Raw genomic sequence first — 19,081 nt, 5'->3', positions numbered from 1 at the left:
TGTAAAGCATTGTAATTAATACCAGACTATGGTTTTGACTGAACCCATTCTATTAATCAGGACAATTCCACATTTCATCTTCCTTTGATTTAGAATGGGAAAAAGTGAAGAAAAGTGTAGGAGAAAAACCGATTTCTCCTTCCTCTTATTCTACACCCCATATTCTAACATCCTAGCTACAATTCTAGCCTCATTTAGCTACACAAAAGTGTAAACCTAGAACACTATATAAATTTCGTATATTCACCAAAATGGAATGTGGGCTGGCAAAATCTACAATTTTAAAATATACTTGGATATTATTGGTTTATACTTTGAAATTCACAATTAAAATGTCAGTACAGAGTCATCATTCCAAATATGGAGGGACAGACGTGCATATTTTTTAGCAATACCGTATCCTAGCTGATAGGAATGGCACACTTTCCAAACTTAATACATGTTAAGATTAGGTTTAGGTGGTGATTTACTGTATATATTTTTTATCTACAGCAGTTAACGCCATTGAAGGATTAGTAGGCTGAAGATTTACTGATTTTGAAGGGTTTAAAAGGGCATTATATAAATGCATGATGAGGTTACATGCAAACATATAATTATATACAGCATAAAAATGACATTACATATTACATTATATGTATATATATATATATGTATATATATATGTATGTATATATATGTATGTATATATATGTATGTATATATATGTATGTACGTATTTTACAACATACTATAACAACATATAATACAGATGGTAATTTTAGTGTTTTTTTGGTATAACATTGATGTAATCTGAAACCTGCAATAATAAAAAGAGTACATTCCATAAATATAGGGAAAGAACCCTTGGTGTCAGAAGATATCTTCTTAGATTAATTTAAATATGCTTATTAAAACTATAATATTCTTACACAACCTCCCACCACTGACTATGAATTAAAGTGCTGTATATACAGTAATGAACCAGATTTTTTTTACAGATCTGATGATCTTAATCAGCATTAAATTAGAAGTAAGAGTTACTGTTAATCATGATACTATTTAGTAAAAATAGGCCAATTTAGACAAAAATGTTAGTTTCACATCTCCTCCCTCGTCAAATATTTGCTATTACTATATATTGACTATTTTTATTTCTTGTTTAAAAAAATATATATTCAGTAAAAAACCCATTAGATTTTCCATTATTAAATGTCGTTATCGAGATGTCTAAATGGAGACTAGACTTCTATGATTCTCAAGTTTGCATAACATTGCTATTAAATACAGTACAGCCCCTGAAGAAGAAATTAAATCTCAAGACATAAAACTAATTAAAAATATATATATAGACAAGAACGAGATAAACACTAAATCTAACGCATAAATGCAAGTATTCCTATACTGTATTAAATACAAACGACATTTTTATACTAGAAACCATTGCAGACAGAATCTAAAGGCCTTCTAGCCCAAGGGATGTATATTGCTTGAACACAAGCTGAGAAAACATTTTACTCAGGACTTTACATTCCTGCACAAAAGTCATAAATGATTGCGCCAGGCTAGAATTTTAGCTGTACATGTGAATGAACGGTTTAATGATAATCATTAAAGACAAACTTACCTCTTCTTCATTAGGGTACCAAACCCAAGGAAACATTGTGCTGTTTTGAAATCTCTTCATTTCTAAATATCTCCTAGACTGATGAACTTGCAACAGGCTATACTAAAAACCAACTGATACACTAGGAAATTTACATGTATTTAATCAGTTGTTAAATTAGCCACAAGCGTAAGATGACACTACAAAGTCCACCACAATAGCATTTTAAAGTTTGCCATAAACCACATTTATCTGTTGCACTTTCAGGGCACACGGATGCATAGTCTGTTCATCAACTCTTATAAAATCAACTAATATATGAGATAATGTAAACAGTTAAACACATTCTTTTCAGCGATCCTCTAAGCTCTGAAACACAACGCTGTCCCAAATGTCTTATAAAGGTCAAATTTTCCTTCCATCTCATATAAAGGACTCACAACTGAGTGGGAGGATTTTTCTGCTTCTTATCAATTTGTAATATATCTCGAGGGAATTTGCATCAAATTTAAGAATAGCTAACTAATTCTACATAAATTGGAATTTTATGCCCTTAGGTTGAAAGAAAGGTTTAATGTTTATATAATATGGTTCATTAACAAACTAGTCAACAAGCTTGTTAAACACTGGGGAAAACTGAATCAATGGTGTTGGAAATGCTTTAGATTGTGTGCTCCCTCCCCATCTCACACCCTCCATCTCCATCTCACATCCTCCTCCCCCACCACCCAATCACACTTTTCGATCTTGAACCGCTTGAGTAACATCCCGTAGTACAGTAGGACCTACGTTTTACATATGGTATGGTACCAAAAGCTGCATGTAAAACATGGGATAATCCGTAACATCCAGGTTGACCTTAACTTCTAAACATGTGGAGCATGCATGTAAACTAAAGTCGGTTTTGTTAACCATATAGCTAGACCTAAAAATTTAAAGCTTTTTCCATAGAATCCTAAATAAATGTTTTCTTGTGGTTCAAGATAGAAATAAATTAGGCCGGGTTTATAATTGTTTTTGCTGTCTTTTTTTGTGGGGACGAATTTTTTCTATTGACTATTAAATTTCTTTAACAACTTTTTTCACATTATAATATTTAAAATAGAGATGTATTTAACCCCAGGGAATGCTCTAGTTGATATCAATTTAAAAGAAAAATTTTAACTAATACTGTATCAGTTAGCCTAAGCATTTGATATCTTACAGGAAGAATATAATGAATGAATAAATGGTGATTTAACTGAACGACTATTAACTATCAATGCAAGTACTGTAGCTATGACATTGAAGAATCATTACGTTGGTCATCATGTCTCCTCAACTAAACTTCATCGATGATCCGTAAGCTTTTGTAAATTGATTCATGTATTATACTGGCCATCATCGTAAGGTTTTTTTTAAAGGGAATGAAAATTGAAATCAAAACTTGAGAATGAAAAGCAAATCTAATAATATTCAGTTGTATAAATTAGTAATGTAGTAAGATATAAATAATGCAACATTGTTAAATCCTATAGAAATTACAGAAAAAATGACAATGCTGTCGGTATCAGTGGCTGAATCTATGAACATACAAATAAAATATGTGAAAAAGCTAAATCAAAATCTAAATAAATAAAAATAAAAACTGATGATTTACAGAAATTCAAATCAAAATAATATATCACAGGGCCAGATATCTCTAGCTACTTCTCTCAACAATCCACATCGATGTATGAACATTTTACAGTAAGAAGTCAAATTTGATTTTATCTCTCAATTTTATGCTTGTCTTTGACATCAAAAAAATATTTTTAAAAAGTTCTGGTTTTGTTTACATTTGCGTTTGACCGTGCCATAATCAGAGACCGTTGAGTGGTACGGTATCCATAGCAACGAGACATTATGTTATGGCAAATCCTTTTTCGTAATTAACTTTCAATAAAACATTGAAAAAAAAATCTGTGAAGACAAATTTCTTTGAATTTTCATTTATTCTAGATCCTTTAATTTGCTTATTATAAAAAAAGATTAAAATTTTAAAATTGCTGAAAGAGTGGATGAAAGTTTTTGTTTATTAAAAAAAAGTGTACTGGGTAAATCTTTTTTGTTTTGAGAAAAATTAGTGAGCTGGTTGGAAAAAAATAAAAGCCTTACATTCAACATTAAAATATTATATAGTATAATGTATAGAATCCTTCATTCGAGACACACAAATGATGGGTAATATAGTTTTTAACGCTATAACCAACCCCTATTCATTGGACATTTCTTGATGAGTCATTTTCTGTTTTAACACTATGACCAACCATTATTCAAGGGATACCCCTATCAAGGAGACACTTCCAGTGTGAAAACGAACAATGCTTTAAAACTATGTCCAGCCTCTATTTAAGGTTTTCAACCAGAGAACCACTTTAAATAAAACTATACTATACAAATCTTTATGCGTGTCTGTCTGTGTCCGTATAGACTAGAGGATTATAGGGTTTACAATGTCAATCGTCAGCTCAACATTAAGAACATACATTCATGCTTGATGTGCACTACACCAATGTGTTTATATGATTACAAAAACATGACTTTTAATGTCCTTAGTGACAAACATGATTTCTTGTTTTGATTACTTTTTAATCAATATGTAGCTATTATCTTCTGTTGTTTGATTAGTTTACAGAAGACAAACAGAGCAAAAACAACATTTATAGTGACGGATACAGAAGCAGTGATCCACCATTAAATATGGGATTTTTTTTATTTCCACCATGTTTGTATATGTAGTAAAAATTAGATCAATTTTATACACAAACACGTTTTTTCCCCCCACAAAATTAATACTGAAATGAAAATCTGGTGATATTCTTTTTATTCTGTTTATATTTCCAAAAATCTGTAATATGTGAATGCAAAAGTATCAGGCTTACATTAGCACTGTATGGGATAATCTAGGCTGTCATATACTTATGACCAATGTGTTCCAATTGAAGTTGAATTACGTTAAAATTGAGAATAAATATTGATGATGATCGAGCCGGACTGCCAATAATTTAAACATTGTTATGCCCTTTCCCTGTCAAATCATTGAATTTGGTAAAATCAACGCAACTCGCCACAACTCAACGTCGACTGGAAAACAGGCTTAAGTTGGTGCGACATATTTGCATACCGGTATGCCATTAAAATATGTGATGAAAGAGATGAAGCCCCTTTTTAAAAAAAACATTACAAACATTAATATACCTCCAAACAAATTAAAAACAAAATCAAATCAAAATTGTTGCGCTATACCTTTTACATATTGACAATCTTCAACCTAACCTTGATCTGTCGTATGAACTTCACACAATTCCTAGCTTATCTATAAAAGTTGTTTTCACCCTATTATAAAATCTTAGCCTTTATAAAATCTGATTCCTCAGCCAACACTGTGGTTTTTTCCTTATACAATCTTTTATGATAGTAATCTTTTGACTTTATTCCTATTGTAGTAGGACAGTATAGATTTCCTCTGCAAAAACTAGAGAATATTTGTTGCTTTCACCCTAATAGCTTTGTATTGTAAACAGATTATCAAGTTATTATATAGGTAGTATTATTTCATTAAAATCACAACAAGCAGGATTTTAAAGTTCAACAAATGAAGGTAGTTTGCCTTTTTCATAAACAACAAGGAAACAATCTATGGCTTAGCTACCATACCAGTAAACATACAAATACCTAGAAAACATTACACAGAAAGTTCTCTACCTGTAAAGTTGATAAAATTAACTTTAGATACAAAATTGTATGTAGTTTACAAATGAATTTTTTAGTCAAATCTTTGATTTGTGTGTGTAAAAACAGAATGAATTTTGGGTGGACTTAATAACTATTTTTCTGAATACGAAAGACAATAGATACTATTTACTTTATTTTTTTTAATTTATTGTCTGTAGACAATAAATCAATGCAAAGTCTTAATAACAAAATTAAAGGAAAAATTCTACCCATGGTAACATGTAAATGTTTACTATATAACATATTTTAACAATTTTCCCGGGCCAGGGCCCTTAATGTTCCCAATATTTTTTCTTTTTGTTTGAAATGTCATGGCAAAGTCTGTAACTAGCACTTTTTATTTATCTACAATTATTGGGTCAAAAAAATATTCAAATAACAAAATTTCGGGATCTCTAGCCTCAAATGTAGGAGTTGGCATATTTGTGTCAAATTATTCAACATGGTAAAGCAATATCAACACTACAGAATAAAACATCATGTGTTCTCTACTATGTAAAACATCTATTATTTTGAAAGAGTATCGAACCTTATATTTGCACAGTACGATCATATTTCATGTACAGTACTGTTTACACAATACAATATTGTAACCACACTATACTAATACTTTTCACTGTCAATACTTCGGAAATATCAATGTACCCAAACATCACCCAAGCTCTTCTGCTAGATGTAGACTTTGAGGTATGCCTAAATACAGTACTTTTTAAAATAATAATAATAGTTCATTCTTATATAGCGCATATAAGCAAGCTCTCAATGTGTTGTACATAAATTGAAATAGACGAGAAGTAAGACGGCAATAAGTTAAATTAAATTAATGAAAAACTTGTTCAAAAAGGAAAGACACTAACTGGGTCTTTAAAGAGTACTACACTGCTACTACTGATTGAAATTGGTAGGGAATTCCACAGAGTTGGAGCTGCCACAGCAAAAGTTCTTTCACCATATGTAGATGTTTTAGTCTTAGGAACTATCAGACATTGGCCACCTGATCTAAGAGATCTAGTAGGCTGGATTTTAACACAAATCCATTATAAAATGAAATAAATTTGATTTGAAGTTTAATAAAAGCAAAAGAACTATCTGTCTTACCTCCTCCATGGGGTACTGGATCCATGGGAACATAAAGGCACTCATGCCGCTGAATTCCAAGTAGTTTTAGGTAAATTCCAAAACAAAAATGAAGTGTATATTCCTTTACAAATCAACTACTGCTTAATATCAATATCATTTTGATTTAACAAAAGTTGTGTATATCCAAAAGTTAAAAGGTATATATAAATATATATCCGAATGGTCACTTCACACATTCCTATACTGTTTTATAAGTGCAAGTTTTTCTTTCTACATGTGTATTGAACAATATACTGTACTTGGCTAAACACACAAATATCAGCTACATCCACAATTGAATATCATAGACTATTGATGTAACGCCTCACCAAACACCAATTCCTTTGCTTTTATTCACAATTATTGAACCTTCACTACATGTTCTGTACCAGATGGTATTAAACTGATTCTCTAATACTCACCTACCTTACGGAACACCGACCACGAATCCAGGAAACTCATTCAATTCCTTGATTTGTATTCTGTATGGAAAGTTTGTGAATGTCTTTATTGTAATTACAGTTCCTGTTGGCTTATTATTAAAACTATTTCATTTTCATAAATTTGAGTATTGTATACACTATTGTTTATAAGCACCCATTGTGATTATGAGTATATTAGTCACTATAGTCACTGATGTAATAGAAATAAAATCAACAAATAATATTTTCTTTATTGTAATTAAACCAGTCATGATTTATCATGAAGTACTGTACCTGCAAGAATCATAAATTTGTTTATGGGTTAAAGTTGGTAAGTGTCAATTAAGTTTAAAGAAATCTTTATTTTCGTTTGTTTACTATACTTGCTGGGGCATTTATGCTAATATTCCATTTATTTAATGTTTTATGTCTTAATTTTGCAATTAAAAATTATAAGGAAGAAGAATAATTTAACATGAAGTACTTTGTACTTAATTTATTATTAACATATTTTAACGTAAATTAAAAATAATTTTATTTTATAGTTGTTTATTTATAATTGAATTTAGCATTTACATATATAAACTATAGGCTTAATATAATTGAGTTATTCTTTTAAATATTAACTTTATCATCATCTATATTATATATATTATTTGTAATAATTTATCACTGGTTGGAGGTACACACCTAATGGGTGACAGTGGCTTAGGCTGCTTTTGTGCTTTACTGGCAGCTAGTGACTATGATTTTATATTTTCTTTTGCGTTGTTTTTGTTTAATTTGCTGATTTGTATTACATTTTGTAAAATGTATCTTTTGCCTGAATAAATAATAATAATAATAATAACATTCTTCCATCAACAGCAAAAATGTATACAAACATTAATCTATCTAAATATATTAAAAATATTCATCATTCTGAAAGTTATATAGTTATAATGGAGAAAATTTTTTTAGGTCACAAATTGTTATTCATAATTTCTTTAAAAGTAATAAATCTTCTTTCCATCTTCCAACTTATAAATAAGCCTGGACCATGTAAAAATTATTCTACTGCAGTAACCACATTTGTAACTGCAGTAACCACATTTGCTTACTGCATATGGTTTTAAATATTTTGTTCTAAAATGTGATGCTGTATCTACAATAAAGTGTACATGATTAGTTAAAAAAAAGCTTGCTAAAGAGTAAATGAAATAACAGTTAATTTTACATGGTCCTGGATGGTTTTTCCAACAGTGTCGTAGCTACAATAATTCTCTAAGGGTCTGTTTCTGCTGAAAAAATCAAAATAATCGATTTTTTTCAGTCACCGCAAACCACAAAAATAATCGCGTTGCAATTGAAAATTGCTACGACTTTAATCGGTTATTCAGGTAATCGGTTTTTAAAATCACGTCATCATTCCCCCACAGCGCAGTTCAAGTTATGAAAGGCCGATGAGAGTTGGTTTGTTTACATCCTATCGCTGCCTAAAACTCTCACATGTAGGATTAAAAATTACTCTTACGTAAAGCTATATTATTTCTAAAATAAACATCTAGGCCTACTACCGTACCACATACAACAGAATAATGATGCAGTGTTCTCCCCAGGCCTTTGAAGCGTCACGGTACCGTGACGCTTGGGTTCTCTACCGTGACGCTTTACGGTCGGCCGTGACGCTTAAAACCTTATCCGTGACGCTTAAAAATATCAACCACAACAATCTAAAAATAGATTAACAGGCAGGTACGGTACTTTCTCTAGAGCTGAGGCGCGGCATGCATAAAGAGCCTAATGCATACACGAGACACGTGACATGACCACTAGACGAAAAACAAAAGACTGCGTAACAAAGTGTTAAACAACTGAGACTCGCTTTCACCGGCCGCCGCCGAGAGATGTAAACACGTGTTTTGTTACTGCCATGTCTCTCTTTCGATCTCTAGTTATTTGGCTGTTGTCTAAAATGTAGTAACTTGTATATTGTAAATAAAGTAAATGATTGATTGTATTGTTTTTCTTCTAAAAATGTTATGTGTATTAAAAATAAATATCGATGATATTATTATTTTCAATATCACACTGAATTAATCGACTCTATCGGTGGGATTTACTCTTTCGTCGGTAACATACGCACGTCATCAAATGATTTCTAGGCGCAATTCAATGCTAGCTGCTTTGATCGTATAATACATTCAAGAAGGCTACGATCGTTTTCCTATTTGCTAGTGCGCTAAAGTCTTATTTCACTTAACTTAAGGTACATTTAATGTACCTTAAGTTAAGTGTATTTGTACATCGGTGCTAGAATGTTTTAGGCCCTACTTCGTGAGAAAGTCGAGTGACAAGGGATATCACATGGTATTGTGATATCAGTACTGCGATACTGTATGTCACATGGTGCTTTCACCGGCGGCCGCCGCCGAGAGATGTAAGCACGTGTTTTGTTACTGCCATGTCTCTCTTTCGAATCGTTTTCCTATTTCCTAGTGCGCTATGAAGTCTTATTTCCGGGCAACTAGAGGTGTCTTACTAATGACATGGAGTAAAGTTCTTTACTCCATGCTAATGAGTAGGCCTAGTTTTATTTCATCGGGACTTGCCCCCGATGTTTGTATTTGAACGCAAAAAATGTTTTTTATCGCATATGTTTACCCGCCGGCGAAAAAAAAAAGTAGGCTACGATCGTTTTAATGTTTGCTAACGCGCTATGAGGTGTCGTTTCCGGCTAACTACAGTTGACTACTGATGAGTAGGCATATTTTTTTTTTCATATATCGCGTACAGTATGTTTACCTGCGGAAAAGTAGGCTCAATCGGGCTGTTTGCTAGCGCGCTATGAAGTGTCCTTTCCGGCCAACTACAGAGTTGTCCTACTGATGAGTAGCATTTTTTTATTTCATCGGGGAAATCCCCTTGACGTTCGTAATGAACGCAAAAAATGTTTCTTATCGCGTATGTTTACCGGCCGGCGGAAAAAGCAGGCTACGATCGTGCGGTTTGCTAGCGCGCTATGAAGTGTCTTTCCGGCCAACTACAGAGTTGTCCTACTCATGAGTAGGCCTAGTTTTATTTCATCGGGGAATTCCCCTTGACGTTCGTATTGAACGCAAAAACATTTTTTTATCGCGTATGTTTACTGGCGGAAAAAGTGTGCTACGATGGTTTTACTGTTTGCTAGTGCGCTATAAAGTTTCGTTTCCGGCCAACTAGAGTTGTCCTACTGATGAGTAGGCTAATAGATTAGGCCTATTTTTTTCATTGGGGCTTCCCCCTGACGTTCGTAATTAATGCAAAAAAATGTTTCTTCGCGTATGTTTACCGGCTGAAAAAGTTGGCTACGATCGTTTTGTTGTTTGCTAGCGCGCTATAAGTGTTATTTCCGGCCAAACAAGAGGCGTCATTCAACATAAATGTTATGTGGGCGAGAGTACCATTTCCGGCCATCTAGGGTGTAAATTACCAAAAATCGCTTCGCCACAGCCCCAACCATGGTGGGGCTGTGGCTCAAGTACTTAGTGCCCCAATGCCCCCCCCCCCCCCGAGGGGGGGGGGGGTCAACCGTGACGCTTGATGTGAATCCTGGGGAGAACACTGAATGATGTTATATTAATAAGGACACGTCGGCGAAAAAAGTTCGAAGTCTACCTTCGGCCTGCTAGGCCTATGGGCTATATATTTCTACCGAAACAAGTCAACAGACAACAGGCCTAAAAAATGACATGTAAAACATCGTTAGCCTGGACTGGTGGTATGTAACAGGTGTACTTGTAACACAGAATCCTGGAGTCTCTTGGTATAATTCTCCCCCACAAAATAATAAAAATCAAATGTTTAACATTTGATTTTTATTCGGTCTACATCGCAATCGTGGTTTTGCTGATCGTTGTCGATATCGCACAAATAAACAGCATGCTTTGTGACGTGAATACTCTAGAGGTCAAAGTGAGGTCAATAATCGCTATTTGTGTTGCAGCTCAAAACTGCTCCGCAATAATCGGTTAAAACAAGAAATAATCGATTAAAACACGCAATGGATTGAGTGTTTTTAATCGGTTATTTTTAATCGGTTATTTTATTTTGCGCCGTTTCTGCTGCCCAAAAATAATCGATTAAAAAAATAAACGGTTAATAATCGATTATTTCTGCTCAGCAGAAACAGGCCCTAAAGGTACTTTTTGCTAAATTATCCATATAGGATTGTGGTTAAAATTGAATTGAAGAATGTTTATTTACTGATGTAGCAATAGTCTACATTGTTATTGTATTACTGTACTATTATGTTCAGTCTGACGCCATGTAACAATTCTTTCATTTATGCAACTGTTGGACACGCACTAAACAAATTTATTTCTTAAGGATGTGGTCATTCATATACTGTAATCATTTTGTGGCGGATTAGGAATCTCCAGCACTTGTTTGTGGTTAATATTGGTTCAACTGTATAAATTAGGAAACAACATTTACTGAAGGAGATCACGTTCATGTGAACGGAATTTAGGGAATGCTAAAGGATGACGGGTTCATAGGTCATCCGATGTTATTAATAGATAAATGGATAATATTAATAAATTAATTTGTATTTTTTTACTTAGTCTAAGCAGATTGACGGTAAGAGAAGCAGATTGAGGGTAAGAGAAGCAGATTGAGGGTAAGAGAAGCAGATTGAGGGTAAGAGAAGCAGATTGAGGGTAAGAGAAGCAGATTGAGGGTAAGAGAAGCAGATTGAGGGTAAGAGAAGCAGATTGAGGGTAAGAGAAGCAGATTGAGGGTAAGAAAAACAGATTGAGGGTAAGACTAGAGAAGGATGTTTTTCTGTTACCTGATGTCAAAAGCTACAAATTTATTAATATACCAATCCACATAATGTTTCCTTGAAAAGGTGTAGTCAACAATAATGGAATTAATATGAACTAAAAATAACGAACTACACATTGTGTAAAAAAAAACCGTCACGGTCCAATGGCCATACTTGAAATTTATTAATGATGGCCATGTCCTTATTAAGAACTTTATTATCTAGTGAAAGTAGTATCTAAATCGTTAATCCATTGACAAACCAATTCAAGAATTTCAATATCTTTTCATTAACACATCCTGGTTTCGGACAAGTATTAAACTTTTATTATCAATTTGTCCTTTGAATATTTAATTAGGTTAAATATGAATGCATTAAATTAAAAACAAGTATTTAAAACTTTACTACTACACAATAGGTTTTCTAAAACAAGTACCGTAGTTCCCCGGGTATAATCCCACCCCCCTTGTACGTGAAATTTGCCCGAATTTGGGAGGTGGGACTATACCCGGGGATTTCCCGCTGCATGAACTGAAAATGACGATATTTCTTCTAGCTACGATTTAGGCTATCTAAAAGCTATATTCCGATGTAGGCCTAGCAATTAGACGGCCAGGCCATCTAGGCCTAGGCGGCCTAATTGGTCTTACCTGTGCTATGCCTACCGTATAGATTTTCCCCGAGATTTCTACTTAAAAAATACCCTAAAATGTGATCTAGGCCTAGCTTCCTAAATCGACATGAACTCGATCATACGAGTTCTCCATGTTCACTCACACGCTCGAGCTCTCTGTGTAAATCGCATGTTGTTGCATGTGACACAAACTCTACTGTGCACAAGCTGGTCGGTATAGAGGGCGGTGTTTTTTTTACGGTAATCAAGCATGCACAGTAGTGTAAACAACAAGAAAGAATGTACACGACGGCGAAAGGATGTACAGAACGTGACGATCGGGGCATGCTAGCCTTAAGGTTGTATTCAACTTAACAATGTTTATGATGAGTTTTAAGTCAGCCAAATTCAGAGAAATCACTCTATTTTTTTGGTGAGAAATTGACGTCGGCCTAGCTAGCTACAGTAGGCCTAGGCCCACCTCTGGCCTAATGTAAAATTATACACTACGACTTTGCCCGGGGATATGCTTGCGTGTGAAGGTAATCGTAAAGTCGGGGGTGGGATTATACCCGAGGTGGGATTATACCCGAGGAACTACGGTATGTGTTCCTGTTATATATAAGGCCTAGAGATTCTGCCTCAGTGTGATTTGTGTTATTGCAAACATACCATGAAATCTGAATCGATTCACACAAGTTTTCTACGAATTTGATCCAACTCGGCCCTAAACCGTCTCGGCCAAAGCTCGGTCGCGCCCAGCCTCAACAAGTTCTTTCTAACTTGTTATTCATGAGTTTCGCACCCGCAACATCGAGTGCATGACCGTGTGTGTAACACGCACGTGTGTGGGCTAGCCTAGCTCGATCATTTCGAGAGGGCGCACGTTTTCACGGACAATCGTATTCGATTAGTATCTATGTATCCGAGAAGTGTATACGCTAGGTCCATGCTATAATCAACTGCAGAATATACTAGTCGAATACCGTACACCATGTGGCCGCCGAAGGGCTTGTGCTAGGCTAGGGGTACGGCGGTCGGCGGTCGTGCGTATAACTATAAATAAATACATTCCAATCGTAAAGCGCCAAAACCAGCTCTATAATGAACAAATCTTTTTATCATATTTAGTATAACATTACGCTAAAATGCCTTGAAAACTAGGCAGAATCAGGTTGCCGTTATGTTAGTACACTGTGGCTAGCCTATAGGCCTAGCCTATTCAGGCCTAGGCCTAGCCTAGCCGCGCCAACAAGGTGACGATTATGTACAATCTGTGTGGTGAGGCACTTATGTTCGATGTATAAGACGCACCCTTAATTTAGAGGTCAAATTTGCGTGTCAAAAGTGACTTATACACCGAAATATACGGTATATGTCTTGTATAAACATTTTTATTTTACTGTATTGATCTAATAATATCTATCTAATATCCGAGAATATTCTGATTAATTCTGAATTGACTTGGGGCCGACTTGACTTTGGCCAAAACAGTTTAGGGCCGAAGTGGCCTGCATCCTTTTCTACAAGTAATTCAATGGTTTACTGAACGTAACATTACTTGGCCAGCAATTTTGTGAGGATTTACCCAGTAGACCTATTTTTTTGTTGTAAACTTCTCATAGCCTGTTGAATAAGATGTATTTTTTTTAAAGTTAAAAACTCTAATGCATTGTATACCTGCCAACTTTTTCAGTGGCCAATGCATCAGAAATTAATTAAAGACACCTTCCCTACAATTTGTGACGTTTTGTAAAAATAATACATATATATTACTTTAAAAACATTAAACCAGGTAATTCCTTGACTTAAATGTAGGTTTTATGGTAAATTATGATAAAAAGTGAGAAACAATGCACTACCTAAGTAGCTCGCGGCGACTGACCTTTCGTGGACGGTCTTTAGGTCTAGCCTAGCTAGGCTTAGTTTTGTAGGCCTAGCTGGTAAACATCGGTAACGTACGAACATCGTACGCTAGCTATAATACCTAGCCTGACGTTGTATAGTTGCTGCATTAATTGTCTTTCTATTTTTGCCAGACTCCGGTGATACAAATTGGGGAAAACCCAGTATTTTTCGCTGAAAAGTTAGGGGTCTTTCATTTGTTTTGGCCCCACGATCGATCGAAAAGTGGGTGAATTACAGAAGAAAAACAAAAATATCAATCCGCGCGATGCATTTTGGGATTTATAGCGGGCCGCTATAATTATTAGAATCGACTTATTTTTCACATTTTTAACCATTAAAGACAAAAAAAGTTATCGCAATAGGACCATATAGTATTATTTTTACATTAAATATAGTTTGTGATCTTAAATTAGATCTAAAAAACGTAGGGAAGGTGTCTTTAAATTAAAATTGTATATATTAATTTCAAAATAGTGTTTTTCTGAATATTTTTTATGGATGTGTGGGAAATAGCTACGTATGCGTGAGGCATAACAAATCGGCCCTCATGCGTGAGACTTGCGCATTAAGGGTGAGAGTTGGTATATAGTATTGTTTCAATTTTTTATTTCAATGACATTAACAGGAAATTCCACATATAATTAATTTAATTATTGATCCTGCCCTCTATAGTTTGGATTTTATTTCTGATATGCTACACTGACACCAAACATTAGATTACCTATTTGTTATAACTTGACATATCAACAGTAAAACCCCTATTAAGGGGACATGTGAACTCTTTAATAGGTTGTCGTAAGGGTTGGCCTTTGTGTAAAAACATTATATTAGTATTTTGCCTATTGTTCATTCAGGAAAGTGTCCCTCTTAAATGGACGTGTCCCCAAAAAGGAGGTATTCTAATAGTCAATTTTCTCAGATACCACAAATTGTACAGTATATTCCCCTTAAATTAGAGTTTCCTGTATTACTGTTACCATTAGTTAATTTAAAGACATGTGTTAGGTCAAAATACTGACGATAGACATCATTCACATAGAAATGACTTTATCAGTGCGACATGAATGAAGCATGGAGGTATACCTCCATGAATGAAGGTACAGCAAGGAAGTGTTCTTTGTAAAAAACTAGATTGCAACATTTACCTAACCTTATGACTATAAAATGGTCATTCACTTTATGACCACTTGAATTAATCTTTGCTCTGACAGCTGCTAATGGTCATCACATGATTGAACTTTACACTGACCTCTGTCAACTGTAGTGCAACCTAATTTACTTCTGCAATTTTGAGGGTTTGTTTACACATGGTCATATGACAGTTATTTTTTATTTCCTTTGTCAGTAACAGGATATGTGTGAAGAATCATGTTACCACCCCTAATATGTAAAGTTTACATCACTGAAATGAGTGACAGTTAGCTAAAGCAATAAAGTCCAAACTTGACAGTCTAGCACGCCTCTACTTCAGAAGAGGCAAATGCTTTTATATGGAATTTTGTGCTGAAGCTTACCACAAATAGCAGCTAAACATAGAACCTATTAAGTCTTTCGCATTCGGTGTAATAAATATCGACAGTAAATATAACACCCGCATTATTTTATTTTTATTCTATAAATTGAAACATATGAAAATCTAGAATTAGGTTAGGTAACAATGGCCAACTACATCACTTTACCATAGCCACAACGACAATTCATCTTCAAAAGGATAACATTAAAATGCCATCCAGTCAAGAAAGAATAAATAAACAATTGATTATACTTTTCAAATGAGAGACTCTGCAAAGTGCCTGTTGTTAAAGAGATGATTAAATCTTCAATACTGTCAACAACAACTCATAAATAAGCTAAATTACTACATAAATCGACTTATCCATCTAAAATACCGATACACAGAACAGGGGACTCACCGGCAATAAACTAATAATGCGATAATCCCAAGCGGCGTTTATGGCTAATGTACATTACATTTGATATTGTTGTCAACTTGCAACTGGATTGTGAAGATTACAGAGCTTTAAACTGATATGCTATCATTTGCATGAACGTTATTTGTATTCATCACCAACAATGTGGAAAATGTTGAACACTACATTAATTACATAGCAATTAAAATAAGCTCACTTTATTCATTCTGGTTTAGTTTTTATCAATAACAATAATAATAATAATAATAAAAAATATTAGTCTGATTCAGAATTAAAATAAACACAACTCAACTATACATAAATAAAATAAAAATAAACAAATTTTAATTACAAAACTCTTTATCAAAAGGTATAAAATTGGTTGTTAATGGAGATATCTCTAGTTATTATTTTTACGTTGTGCAGTTGGCAGACATTTTAAATTCTGTAATCGAGTGGATAAGACACTTGACTGTCATACAGAGAGACCTCGGTTCAATTCCCGACAACTCCCAGTCTACTCAGCAGCCGTAAATGAGTACCTGCTTGAAAATACTACCACAGAAAGCAGAGGCTTATAGTAAAATTAGCTCCTAACAGTTCATTATCCTATGTTCAGAAATGAATACAGGACTTGCCATATGTATGAATATAGTTATAATTTCAAATGTGTGCGAAAATGTTGTTCTAACTATTATTTAGCCAAATTGACACCTGGGACCAACAATCTCTAATTGCCGAAACAGGAACATTAATTGGGATATCACTCAACAATTTTTGGTAATCAAAATACAAATATTAGTATTTGCATTCCAACATATTTTTATGATAACATTTTAAACAAAGGTCGTAGATCTTTACTAGCAATTATAATGCATTGTTTAAATATAAAGATTTCATTGATAAAATATAATAGTCATACCTTGTTGACCTGACAAACATTTTGGAATATTTGTCACACCTGGTCTAAAATTATTAGGGTAAAAACATTTTTAACAAATTACTTTCTTTGATTTATAACCTCCAGGGTCTAATTAAACCAATTGTGTTTTGAAATGCCCCACCACAAACACATTCAACAAATAATATGATATCATAAAGGAATGCCAATAAAAATATATTTATTAATCAATGGAAACATATCAAGATAACGTGAGTGTGTTGTACATTAAAATGTACAATGGAAATTGTTACACCTTTGTTGCCATGGTGATGTCACATAATTCTCTGTAGTAGGCCTTATAGGTAGACCTACATTTCAAATTCAAAGGAATTCTCAAAGAAAACATACCAATAAAAATATTATAATTTATTAAAATTTTTTTCTCTTCTAAGCACATCCTTGCTGAAAATAAAACAACTTGTAGTTGTGTTAAATAATGATATGATGTTGCCTGATAATTTGGATCTATCAAAATTTAATACATAGATTAACAAAAAGGTTTTTATACATTATGTATTTATTTATTGTAAACAAAAATTAAAAAATTGTTAGTTTCACAATTAAAAATTGAATATCTCAGTTTAAAAAAAAATCCTGTTCAGTCAAAATTTCATGATTCAAGATTGTGAAATGTTCTTGTTTGGTATATAATGTCAAATAGGTACAGTAATTGTAAAGCCCTAATAAATAATTCAAGTCAAAGAAATTGTATTTGTTGGTTCAGGAAAATGTAACGTAGAAAGAATACTTTTTCAACACAAATCATTTCTAAAAAATAGGTTTGTCATATGTCTAATGAAAAATGATTTACAGTATTACAAATTATGATTAATAAATCATTTAGAGACATATTTTTATAGTTTATATCATATTTATAGGTTTCTGCATTTTTGAAAGTCTGTATGTCATGTGCAGACTAGCAATTTATTATTATTTATTGGCAATAGAGATAGCCCCCTCTATAGTTAGGTTAAAACTGGTGAAATAGTGTAGAAGTACGCATAGATAAATATGTACGGAATTTAGTGTGTCATGTGATGACAGAAACTAGGCCATATTTAAATATTGTACTTTTATTATGAAATGAAATTTCAACACAAAAAAAAAATTTCTTTTCTGTACTGCTAAAGTATGTTCATGCCACTTTGTCAAATAAAGAATACATTTTGGTATAAATTGATCCTATCAGAGGTGTAGTGAAAATTGTAAAGTGGGATTGGAAAGAGTTGGTTATCATTCATCATTATTATTCAGTATACTGGGCCATAGTAGGGTTGGTAAGGCAACTTAATCCCTTTTTTACAGAGGACAATTGCTCTCTTTTCCTGCAATCACCACACCACTTTATTTCTTGTGGCATGGCACTGATTTTGATCAACATGTGATAAACGCACATATTTAAATCTTAATACAGTAGTTTTTTTTTTAATGAAGATACATTTTAATGCAAATTATTATTATTATTATCCATGGTATTACATTAAATCAAATCATGCATATCATAAATTCTAAACTTTCAAACAAAAAATCACTGTTCAAAAAGAAGAATCTGAATCTCCTTCAAATGAATAACAGTTAAACAAACTATTAAAATGTATCGATTAACAGACCTTACAATAAACATGATTTGCTAATATCAGCAACGAACATTAGAAAGATAAATGTAGAAGATATGGGGCTTTAATGGGTTTATGGATAATAGTTCATGGACAATAATGATCAGTTTGTGAGTATGTAGGCTTCATTAGGATTCTATGTAGGCTTCATTATATCCAAACTCGTAAATCACAACAAACTCGTTGCTAAATTATCAGGTGACAAATCATACAACTTAATTACAAAATGCTTTTAAAATTGGATTGTTTGTTCATTGAGTCTGTACAGGGTATATGTCCCTGAAATATCAACTCATACAGTTTTGATCTTTAGTACACAAATAGAAAATTATTGTTATTGTTTATTTTATTATTAGTAATAAAACTGTCATACTTTACAATGCCATGTTATAAAAAAAGAGGAATACCCAGACTCCTCCTCAT

General features: G+C 33.3%; 1 protein-coding gene across 3 annotated transcripts in view; it reads right to left on the bottom strand.

The window, feature by feature from the left end:
- Positions 1–19,081, bottom strand: part of LOC140049177 (rho GTPase-activating protein 6-like) — a 77,160-nt gene that overhangs the window by 43,910 nt on the left and 14,169 nt on the right. The window contains exon 1 of one of the 3 annotated variants that reach the window (XM_072093998.1): positions 6,440–6,681. The exons of 1 other annotated variant lie outside the window; for it this stretch is intronic. In XM_072093998.1, the coding sequence (XP_071950099.1) occupies positions 6,440–6,484 (45 nt within the window). In that variant the 5' untranslated portion in view covers positions 6,485–6,681. Of the gene's footprint in view, positions 1–1,606; positions 1,688–6,439; positions 6,682–19,081 lie in introns of those variants that run through there. One more of the 3 variants, XM_072093997.1, reaches the window with a different exon arrangement.

The sequence above is a fragment of the Antedon mediterranea genome, chromosome 5, assembly GCF_964355755.1.
Source record: "Antedon mediterranea chromosome 5, ecAntMedi1.1, whole genome shotgun sequence".
Classification (NCBI taxonomy): Eukaryota; Metazoa; Echinodermata; class Crinoidea; order Comatulida; family Antedonidae; genus Antedon; species Antedon mediterranea.
This window is presented reverse-complemented; position numbering and strand designations above follow the sequence as displayed.